This window comes from Hippoglossus stenolepis, chromosome 7, assembly GCF_022539355.2.
Source record: "Hippoglossus stenolepis isolate QCI-W04-F060 chromosome 7, HSTE1.2, whole genome shotgun sequence".
NCBI classification, from domain to species: Eukaryota; Metazoa; Chordata; class Actinopteri; order Pleuronectiformes; family Pleuronectidae; genus Hippoglossus; species Hippoglossus stenolepis.
Window position 1 is genome coordinate 11,445,885 of NC_061489.1, and position 12,195 is coordinate 11,458,079.

General features: G+C 42.3%; 1 protein-coding gene across 1 annotated transcript in view; it reads left to right on the forward strand.

The window, feature by feature from the left end:
• flt4 (fms related receptor tyrosine kinase 4) overlaps positions 1-12,195 on the forward strand; it is a 43,694-nt gene continuing 31,499 nt past the window's right edge. Inside the window, exon 1 of the mRNA XM_035160844.2 lies at positions 1-277. Coding sequence (XP_035016735.2) covers positions 220-277 — 58 coding nt within the window. The 5' untranslated portion in view covers positions 1-219. The remainder of the gene's footprint in view (positions 278-12,195) is intronic.

Sequence of the window (12,195 nt, forward strand, 5' to 3'; positions counted from 1 at the left end):
ACACACACACACACACACACACACACACACTGACATCCACCTGAGTTGGTTCTCCATCCGCGCACATTCATTCAAACCAGCTCTCCACTCTCGCTCCAGCGGAGTTCAAACTTATAACAGCCTCGATTTCTTTCTTCCTTTTCTCTTCATTGCTTTTGACTCTAACACCAGGAGCCTGAGGACTGAAGACTGCTGCTCTTCTGGACCGGAGATCTGGAGATGAAGACAGACTCTACGCTTCTCTGTCGGACTTGGATTGGATTAGCGTTTGTCTCAGGTGAGGAGGCTTCTCACCCTCAAAGTTTCCAGCGCACTACTTTCCTACGTGGTGGTCGAGCTGACCGTTTTACTCTGACTTCAAGTAAATAATTGATCCTTTATTTACTTTTACAGAGCTCAAAGTTTTGATTCATGTTAAACTGAGGGTTTAAACCGAAGCTGGGTGGATCCTGAATTTGAGACTTTTCAGATTTTAATGACTTGTTTTCGAGATGTTTTATTAATTATAACGTCTAGGTTATTTTATAATGGACATCGAGAAGTCCTCTAAATCCCTCATGTTTGCATAAGAAACATCTTCTTTTTTTTTCTAAATCCACTGAATTAATGAGACTCCACTTGCAGTTAGGCACTAGGGGGAGGCATGCTGATACTGTGTTTGATAAAGAAGCAGCTGATAATTGATGATGCTCAACTTAAGCAGGAATAAACAGCGGATTTTGTTCAGTTCTACAGTGTTTTACATGACAGTTTATGTGAGCCTATGTAGGTCAAGATTTTAAGAGGCAGAGTGGGAGCGGAGCTGACTCATGTACTGGACATGTGGAGGATATAGGGACAGAGAGGGGGAAGATTCCTTCACGTCTCAGAGTGGGGCCTTTAATGTAAATGTATTTCTGTAAAGCAAGTGAAAGGTGGGAGAATATTCAGTACAGTACATTTCATTTAGCTGACGCTTTTATCCAAAGCGACTTGCAAAAAGTGGATTCAACCATGAGGATACAAACCCAGAACAACAAGAATCGAGAAAGTACAATTTTCTTCGAGATTATCACTTGTGTCCAGTACAGACCAACTTGTTGCAAGGAATTCTGGGTGATTTTCTGTGTGATCTGCCACCACATCGTGGGCTTTTAGGTCTTCAGAACTCATGGAACTAGCTGCAACTACTATAACAAACTTTTAGATTTTAAGCACTTTCTTTTAATTGCACTATTTTGTATTATTTACTTGAAAGAGAGTCGTCTAATCGACAATATTACTTGGAAATCTGGTTGAGAATTGTTTGCTGTTTTCCTGCACTGACTGAATGTAGTGCTTGGCGATACGGCCAAAAATTATACAGAGATAATAAAAAAATGTTCATATCACATAATGATTACGATAAATGTCACATAATTATTTCTTTTCAGTTTAAAGACAGATTCTTGCTCCTGACTGAAGGTTGTGGTTTTAAACTCATCTTTATGAGAATGACTAACACTTTTCAAACGTGAGGTAGATCAGTTATTTGTTTTACCTCCTCACTGTGTTTTGCATGAAGATTATATTGAGAATGTGATTGTTTGAGTTGTGCATCACTGATTTGGGTTGAACAGCTGTTTTATTAAAGACCAGGGAATATGCCTGAGAGGGGCAGACACCATATGGCTGCTCAAATCATAACTTCAGGGTGGAGGCATTGGGGCTCGTTGCTCTCATAAATATCACTGAGCTGTGGGCTGGGTGGGTCACTGTACATTCGGAGGAACAGATAAACAGTGGCTCTGTTTCTCCGGAGAAGGGATGAGGACTAAAGACAATCACATCCATTTCAGGCGAATCGCTGACCTCGGCTCAGTCACAGTAAACCTTATCAAGCTTCTGCATTGATATAGATTTTATAACGTGTGACAAATAGTTTTATGGTTTTTCTGGTCCGTCTTCTCTTTTCACCTGGCTATGTATTCTTTAGGGACTATATCCAGACCTTTGCAAAACCCAAAGCAAAGTGAAAACACACAAACTAGACTTTTTCTTTCGTCCACAGTTTGTTATGTGTAACTCAGTCTGACAGTTCCGTGTGGTTTTATCTGTGGAAAGACTTGTTTTCAACCCTGTTAATTCACCAACACAGCTCCGCCACCTTCCTCAGCTGATGCTAAAACGTTTAAGTAGAGGCACAATGTCCTGGAGGCAGAGAAAAAACAACACTTTTAAATCAGATAGTCACGTTTTTCAATTACACCCTCACAGTGTGTACTCCTGAGACTGAGTGCCACATAGGGGAGAGAAAGAGGTCATGTCCAACCTGTGTGTGTGTGTGCGTGTGCATGTGTGTGTGTGCGCGTGTGCGTGTGTGCGTGTGTGCGTGTGTGTGCGCGTGTGTGTGTGTGCGTGTGTGTAAAATCCAGAACTGACCCAACTAAAATGTAGAAAAGCTATAAACTGTTTACCTTTTGTTTGCCGTCTGACTTTGGAAGTCTCTTGTTGAATAAGTTATTTGTTAGCTTTTTATTTATCAATTAAATCTTGATCAAAACAGAAATATTAAATAATAGGAAATAAAAACAGAAATTTTAAATAATAAGAAATAAATGAATCACATGTCACATATAAGTGACATGTGATGTGTGAAATTCAATTAAAAAAACAGAAGGAAGTGTACTGCATCACTCCGAACAATTTATTTGTTATCTGACTTTTGAAAGTCTTGTGCGAGAACATTAAATACGTTATCCCTCAAATAATATCTTAAAATCCCTGATATGTCTTCAGCTTGAGGAGTTCCACATTTCAATGTGAGCCTGCTGAGAGCCCTGGTTTCCCATCGTTATGATCAGTGGGCAGGATTGAAGGAGAGCGGATTGTAGACCTGCCAGCCCAGAAGTCACTGTCCTTGGCAGAGGGGGGTAAACACAGCAGCTGCATTTTTTTGGAGTTTTGAGATTTCACCCCGAGCCATTTTCTACCATCCTCCTGTCACGCTCTGCCTCTGGTTCGAATTAGGCTGGTTTGAAAACATTTATTACACAGCTACAGACCTTCTGCCTCATTTTAAAGAGACACGTTGGCGCAGCTCCTCTGGTTGAGGATACTGTTTAAATGAGTTGTGAATCACTGATTGATTCACCTCCTCTTGTTTTTGTTGCATGATAATTAGCTGTTAACGTTCCCAGTCAAAGAGGCCACATATGAAAGCAGCAAATCGTTCCTTTTTTTTTGGTTTAAAGCTGAGCTCCAGAGCCAAATGATCTTTGGCTTACCCTGGGTCTCGGGTACATATTGTTGATATTGCTTTTAGCAGAGTGTTTTCTGTACGCATACCTCTGCTTGATCAGATCATCCCAGAAATCGGACTCTTGACTTTGGGTATTATTCTTGTCGTCCACTTATAGTGGTTGAGTTGTTTTAGCCAACAATAGCCCCCTATTCTCAGCACTGATCTCAGGATTCAACCTCAGGACTCTGAGGAGCAGACCCTCGGTGTCTGTCCTTGAGTATCTTGTTCTATCAGCTGGAGAGCAGCTCGGATGAGAGAGGAATGCTGCTGCCGCTGCTCCGTGTGGGAAGCTCTCTGCAGTAAAGTCCAAATAAATAGGGAGTCCGGTGCCTCACTCATCACTGGCATGGAGCAGTAAGGCCCTTTGGGCATTCAGATGTCTGGTCACTCACTTTCTCATCATGCTAAAGACCCAACACCCCAAATATGTCTAGAGCTGAGAGATAAGCTCTTTCAACACCAGCAATCTGCAGCAGAAGCCAAATATGTCTAAGCTGGTGTTAGTAAGTTGATGAAAACCATCTGTGGTAATGCTGTTGCTGGATTTCTGATGGCAGGCTGGATGGCACAGTCAGTTGGTTGGTCCGTGATGTGGGTCAAAACCGAAAATCTCAATAACTGCTGGATGTATTGCCATTCAAAAAAATCTGTATTTTTTTAAACTTGTCTGTAATAAAAGTTGCCTGGGGCTACAAAGATATTGTACAAAGCCAAGATAGACAACTTTCTCATGTGATCACTGGTGTCGTTGGTTGAGTGTGGGTGAGTGGAGTGAACAATCTTAACCCTACTACAAAACTGTTCCTCAACACAGTGGTTCTTTCATTACATCAACAATCTGGAGAGGCAGCTGAATCCAGTGTAGCGTGATACAGGTAACTAGAGAATTTTAGTAGCAGGCTTTATCTGACCAATAGCTGCTGTACGGTAGATGATCGTGTTGGTGCGGCCAAAAACCTTGCACCTTTTCAATGTACAGTGAGCAGACGCGCCCTGAGGGGAAACTCAACCAGCCACAGTTTGGGTCATTAGCTGTGAATGTCTTCCCTCACATGCCTCAGAGTGCTGCAGTACATTTCAAAGTTGACTGTCTGACCCTGCGTTAAATGGAACACTGACTGAATGCCTGCTGCATGCACATTGCAGTGCAACATTCTGCTCTGCCTCCTCTGTATGTCCAGATCTTAGTGTGGATTATTCATTGCAGCTATTCACTTGACTGTTTTGCATTACTGTACTACTGCTTGTTTCATTTGGTTGATGTTGTTGTGCAAGTTTGCCCACAAACTTCTTAAGATGCACAAAGGAAATCGGACTAAGTGAGCTGTCAGAAATCTGCTGGTATGGCTGCGGACTCTTGGGGCTGGGTTTTGCCAGAATAGAAAAAGGTTTGAACATGGTGATCAGTCATTAGACGGCTGAAGTGTATTTATTATAGTCATTTAAGAGAAGGCAGAGATGAGATATCACATGGATCTCGGGATTAGGACCTATTTCATGACCGTTTCCCGTGGGAGGTATTCATAGCGTTGAAATATTTGTGCAAAGAATGAAAAAACGGAGCTCAAACCAGGACTCCTTGCTTACCTCCTCACAGCGGACCGATCATTCTGTGGAATTAGTGATTGTTAGTCTCGGGAAGCTATGGAAATGATCGGACACAGCCTCCACCACCATCATTTCTGACAGCGAAGTACGTTAAGGAATGAGTTACACAGAGAAGGTGTTTTTCAGAATCATCCCTTCATGGTAATTTTCAACATCCTGAGAAGTGAAATGAAAGGTTGGACGCAGCAGGCTCCCTTTTAGCTCCGACCTTCTCTTTGCATTCTTCAGCCACTCTTTCACACTGGGAAAAATTACCATGCAGACGAGGTCTGACCTATTGATTTTATTATTTTTTCCCCTCTTTCTCACTCCTTTCTGTCAGGTTATGAGGTTCACATTGCAGTAAGCAGAGAGCGCAGAGGAATTAATTTTAATAATGCTTTGCCCACAGAGTGCTTGAACTATGACTCTGACTATATTAGCCCACACATGATGTCGTACGAGTGAGAACAATTAAACACATGGGTGCTTTTAGCAGGAAGTTGAAATAGATTCTATATTGCTTTTGGTTGTGACTGACAATGGACTTTGCACATTTTTCAGTTCAGCATAAATTTGGCAAGCTGCTACCATTTAGAATTTGTTTGTATAACAGAGTATTAGAGCCAAATTGAATAGGTATGAGATTTTGAGAATCATTTTGTAATATTACGAGAATTAGGTTGTAATTGAGAGGAAAGTCATAATATTATAAGAATGAAGTTGTAATTTAATTAGAGAAAAAATAATATCTCAAGAAAAAGACGTCAGATGAATAATATTTAATACCGAAGAAGTCCAAATGTTTTGAGAAAAAGAAAAATTATTTTGACAAAACACCAAGGAAACCATGTGCTCGCTGGACCTTCACTCCCTCTGGATCCAAACTCCACGAAACCGTTTTGAATAGCAAACACACACACACAACAAAGAATAGGCTTAAGTTCCAACCACTAACAAATATTTTCTCCAAGTCCGTAGGGTTAGGGTGCTGATGTGGCAAATGATTAAGTATTTTGTTATTACTGACGAATAACTTAACAATACAATAACAATAGCATTCATTTTAACTCAGGCCACAGGCTGATCCTTTGATATTTACGATGCTTTGTATCATAAAAGTACAACTTCATTATTGTGGAATCGTGACTTTATTAATGTCATAACTTTTGTCTTGTAGAATTATGACTTTGTTCTTGTTATATTTCAGCTTTAATCTTGTAAAATTGTAACTTTAGTAATGTTGTGACTTTATTCTTATAACATTATGTCATTATTCTTGATACTCAGTCGTATGTTTAGGTGATGGATATATCACCAATTTAGAGAATCCAGAATCATTAGGGGTTTGCATTCACAGCCACAGATGACTTGCGTTGGTGTTGTCTTTTGACGTACTAATGCAAGACTATTAACACGAGATTCTGTGGCTGTAACAGCCATTGAAAAGACATTAATTGTAAGTAGTGTTGTCGAACACTGGAGGGAAATTGCATTGTGCCATCTATTGCCTTTAATAGTTGATCACACATGTTCTGAAGGCAGAATCTGGATACTGGGACAGGTTGGCTGTTACGAGGATATTGCAACACACCAAATACGTTGTGTTGCTTAGAAACAAGCATCATTTAGAGCCCTTATCAGATTAACAAGAGCCACCGTCGCTACATGTTCAAACACGCTGCTCAGTGTCAGGGAGCTGTGTGTTGGAAGTCTGCGTAGCATGTGTCTGGTCGCTCACACCTCTTTCCTTGCCGTTGGAGGTCGCTTGAGGTTCATGGGAAAGAGACCATTGGCCAAGCCTGAGGAAATTGCCAGCTTCCCTCCTTTAGGTATTCAGCATCATACTTGTTGACCCGGCACTCCATACTTTGACCTTGTTTTCAGCTGCTGCATTGATTTAGCTCGCCGGGACATCTGACATCGCAACAGAGACTTGTTTATTACCCAAAGGTCCAGGAATTAGGTAACAAGTGCAGTAACAGGGCTCCTTAAAGCTTGGCCTCTGAACAGTCACAGCATGAGTTTTAGGTGCATGCAGGTCACCACAGCAGGCCTGGATTTTATTAATCTGTGGCACTTGCTTGCACTCAAAAATATTATTGTTTTTTAAGCAACAGAAATGTCATCGCCAGAAGCCAGGGCCAGGAGCAAGGACAAAGCATTTACCAGAATATGCGTTCTATCTTTCTCAGCATGGGAAACCATTTCTCAATGATAAAAATGATGACATGCAAAAAAACAAAAAAAAACGGTTCAGCAGAGAGGAAGAGTTTGAGCTGTCCGGTGTGCCTGTGAGGCAGGTACAGGAAGATTTAGTCAGGGACACAGGAAGTTGGCCCAGATGGCTTGTTGTCACGTCCTTAATTTCGCACCCCTCCTCTGGCAGGATGTTGGAAAGGCCTAACTCCTCCACCAGCGCAGAGGACAGGGATGTCATCCTCCACAGTGGTAACAATGAAATCAAAGCCAGGTTGCCAGTCAGTCCGTCGCCTGACTTTGGCCTGGCCTTGTGTCCAGATGACAGAGGAAGTGGACTTAATTTCTCTCAGATAGAGAGAGAGGGAGTATGTTATAGCCTGGGGCCCGACCGACTCCACATCCAGAGAGCAGGTCTGCTCCGTGGCCTGCCTGGCCTCCAGTCCCTCGCCGGACACACGGGGGGTGTTTCTATTTCAGATGTCTCAGCCTTGGCCCTTTGCCACATACTGTGTCACTGAAATAACTGCGTAGCTCTATTGTCGCCCACACAACGCTCCTTGACTCTGTAATAAATGTAGTTCACCTCCAGTTATTACATTTGTTGTCTCATTCAGGACTGTTTAAACATTTGAGTGTCACCAGAAGGGAAGTCACAGCTGTATATAAGGACATTCGAATGGCCTGCCAGGCATTTCACTCATGTATCCAGTATATAACCACGCAGTGCCTAATTACAATTCATCAATCTGTGAAAACCTTTTGTAATTTTTAAAACGACTCCCATGTCGCATCCTTTCTGCCAAACTGAGGCTTCTGGAAAAAGCTTGACTTGTTTACACAAGGTTCCTCTTTTCCTGTTCCTGTCACATGACTGATCAGAGACAAAACTACAGAGGGAGCGAGGAAACACTAACGGCAACATCTCCTTCACTGTCCATGAAAAAGGGAAGTGGGAGAAGCGTGAACGTGATAAAGAAAACAGGAAATTTGCTCCCAATGAAAAACATTGCGCTGCCTTTCACACGGGCGTCAATGTAGCCCCGTGTCATACCCGTGGAGAGAGAAGCGCTCGTCTTCATCTGTACCTTTGATGCTCTCCACTCTTTCCTGCCATGTAACTGTCGACTTGTCAGGGAAGCTTTGCATTTTTAATTGGCTTAGGCTGCCGTATGGAAGCTAGGCCTCTCCCCAATGTGTGTGTGTGTGTGTGTATATGTTTATCTTTAGTCTCCAGGTGTCCTCCACGGGCTCGGAAGTCCAGCTTCAGTTCTCCCTAACTGCGACATAGCCACCAATATGAGCCCTGAAGAGAACTCAGCATAAGATGAACGCAAACATGTGCAGAGGATTTTAAATGGGTAAAATATCCTCTGCGTATACGACTGCTGTCCTAAGTCCTCACGTACTTGAGCAATTCTACTTTTCATTTGGCCATAAACCCCGAAGAACTCCAGCACATAATGCATTGAAATAGAAACTATCATTGGCTCTGTAACTCTGTAGAGCTACTTTTCCATTATATCCCCTTTACAGCATAAGAAAGACAAATGGCTACACTAGATTGCTGTTTTCAAACTATACAGTGCCTGTTCACACACACATTGAGCCATCAGTAGGGGCAGCAGACTTGAAAACAAGTGATTTGAGATGCACATCTTTTTGATTTATGTATTTCTACTGCCAGCGGGCCACAATACAGCTTTGCAGTTTTCCTTTCCTTTTCATGACTTTATTGTAGGTTTGCTTTTTTGTTGATAGGGTACAACAGAGAATGAGACACTGATGATGTGCAGAATAGGTCTCTGGCTGGAGTTGAACAGTTGAACGTGACAGTTACATCGTAAGCGTCCTTATGATTTTCTAGATTTATGTCAGCTTTACTGTGCATCTGCATATGTTTTGCAGGAGCTAGGGGATTACATTTTTCACTGTTATCAATATCACATTTCCAGCATATCTCACAGCACTAAACTGTTACAGAACTCTGAGCTTCAGCAGCAGCAGTCCTCTGCACCTCTTAGTATTCTGGCCGTTCAAACCTACGTAAAACTGAAGATGTTCCTCTGGGATGCTGTTAACACATTTATCACTGACAGGTAGGCAGTGGCACATCTTTCCTCTGTGTCCGTCAGGTATGTGGAGCTGACACATCAAAGCGCAGCCTGACACACTCACGCTGAGTGAAAAGACAAGATTGTCCTTGAAAAACTCAGACTTCTGACACTTGGCTCACATATATATACGTACATCTGGCACTTCCATCATGACAGAGGCATGCAGCAGTGAAAAGACAGAAAGGCCCAGCTGTGTCGGATGTAGTCATTTCTATATGATCACATGGTTAGCATGTCTGCTAACAACATAAACCAAACTGTTTCACTGCCTCCTACTTATCTGAATTACAGTTTACCTAATGCATTTATCATTTCCTCTTTTTTTATGCCGGTTTAAAACAAATATCAGGCTGAAATGTTGTTTTAGGCCTCTTGAACCGTCACGTTTGCTCGGCACATCCAGCTTGACCTGTTGCACTGTACATACACACACGCGCGCACAGACAGTGAGAATGGGTTTTCACAACAAAGGAGGAAAAACATTTCTCAAGAGCAATCACGTTTTTTTTTTTACAAGGACACATTCAGTGAGCTGTTTCTCTCAGTCAAAACCGAACCAAATAGCTTCCGATGAAGAGTTGAATCTTCAGTAATTGTCCCAGTCAGAGTTTAATTACGTTTGCAAAATCCCCAATGATCAGAGTGTCAGATATTATGAATGTAATGAGCCAGATCGCAAAGTTTATAAAGTCATTTCAAGTGCTGGAAACATAGAAAATTGGCAACAAGATTAATAATACTTCATAGTCAGAGGCTGTTAATGAGGCATTTATGTCTCTGTTGGATTTTACACATGAAAACAGGCCTGTGTAATCGTACGATAAAAGCAGGAGTAGATCAACTATTAATAAATTTGTTTTATCTTGTGGGTTAAAATGGGGTGTCTGTTTTTTCGTTGTTAGAGGCTAATCATCCAAACGCTGCTGCTTATCTCTGCACCACCAGCTGGAATGCACGGGAAAAAGAAGGGAACCCAGCTCAAATATGTTTTTGGCTCGCTGCCCCGTGTTCACATATGTAAGATGGTTGTCTATGAGCCGAACCATTTGAGTTTTTAGGCCAAGCAGTCATTCTGAGCCGATAGATGTTGATCTGTCAGATGTTGCTATGGCTACAGAAAATAAAATATTTCAATAATGGTCCATGGCAGTGATTTAGCCTGTTATCAAATCTTCAACAAATAAGGTGAAATATGTTGCTTTTAGACATTGGGCCTGTGGGTGAGACCGCAAATGTCACAATCAGTTGCTCCCGACATTTTCCGGAACTTTTCCTGCCAGTCCCCTAGGAAAGTTTCTGACTGAGCCCATGTGAGAGTACGCAGCGATCGAGAGGGCATGTGGATGGTGTTTTAGAACATGCCACGGACGCGAGACTGGAAGAAAACAAATATCTCTGGATGTCGATATGCTGTAAAGAAAAACACGGGATTTCCGCAGCTGAATTTCTATGCCATGTCCTGCCCTCCTGCGTGTGCTACCCAAGTGCCACCCCTCATCTGAATGACCCGGACAATCTCCAGCTGCGTTCTTCATTTGTGAAAGACAAGCTCTGGAAAAAGTCTGGACCCAGTTTTCCAGACATTTTCCAGAGTTCTGAAAAGAGCTGTATAATTTAAGTTTCTATCAAGTGACCTCCAGTGATCCCTGCTAAATTTGAAAATCAATAACCAGTCACTAATGAGCAGAGTCTGCAAATGTAGAATATATTAACATCCAATCAACATTTATTTAGTTTTGTCACAGTTACATTGTTAATGAGGAGTTAATGCAGTGTGCACTTTTCATGTCAATCTCCACTTATTACCAAGCAATGGTAACACTGCCACTGACAGAAATGAATCCAGACAAGCTGTTCGCCGTGATGAATTAAATCACTCATGGGCGTCTCAAGAGTTTACTATTGATTGGATTGATTTTCCAGTTCTCGCATATGAATCTAAAGCAGTGGCTCTATGTACAAATGGAAAAATTTGTTACGGATGAGCCTCCATTGGAAATTTACCAGCAATAAGGATATAAACTGGTGTAAAGGAGCTAAAACCTGACCATCAATAAAGTAAACGAAAGAAAAAACGGAACTGGAACTTGTTGTTGCCGCGCTGTGTGCAGAGGGCAGTCTTCTCAAACAGCAGCTCTGCTTTCTCACTGTCCACCTACTCGCTGTTGGTGCTGACTGGCCTCCGGCTCAGACTGCTGTGCAGGAACTGCGCTTCCAACAATATATGGAGACTGTCAACGATTTGACTTACTTCACTATCAAATGAGTAATAAGACAAATGAGCTATCGGAGTGATAACGGTCACAGCGATCTGTCATGAAGCGAGGCAGGAAAGGTCAAGGCAGAAAAATGTGTTTATTATCATGACAAGATACGTTATCAGCCACAAACTTGCATGAATTGATGTGTTTGGTTTTCTTTGGCCTTCGCTTCACATCGCAGCGGTGTGTCCTTCTAATTATATTTGACAGAATGCAAACAGTTACTAATGGGATTATACCTTCTCGAACCATATATGTGGCTGACAGGCTGTCATGCCTTCATATCTGGTGTCTCGCACGGTGCACAAATCATGTAGCACATCCATATGGAAGATATTGACATTTGGCACCAGGCATTTTCATCAGTGTGAAACATGGGGAGAGAACTCGCAGCATCAAGGCTGAGAGCCTCCGACAGCATGCGAGGCGTAGAGGTGCCCTCTTCCCAACTCTCATCAATCTAGTGTCCAAACAGCAGATACATGGGCAGCTGTTTTGGCCCGCAGCCATGTGTAGCCCCGCGCACATTAAGTTATGACTTCGTGGCACCTCCCTCAGCAGTTACGAGCACGCTACTTAGGATGACAAATGATGTATAAGAGACCCCAAAGTCTTGACAAGTAATGTGCCGCACATTAGCCTCAAACTCACCCTGCAAATAGACCGTGTCAGGAGTGCTGAGCTCGGAGTACACCGGCGCATTAGTCACGAACTGTATCAGTTTGAATGATCTATGAAATGTTTTCCTCAGCGTGACTTTGTGCTGGTG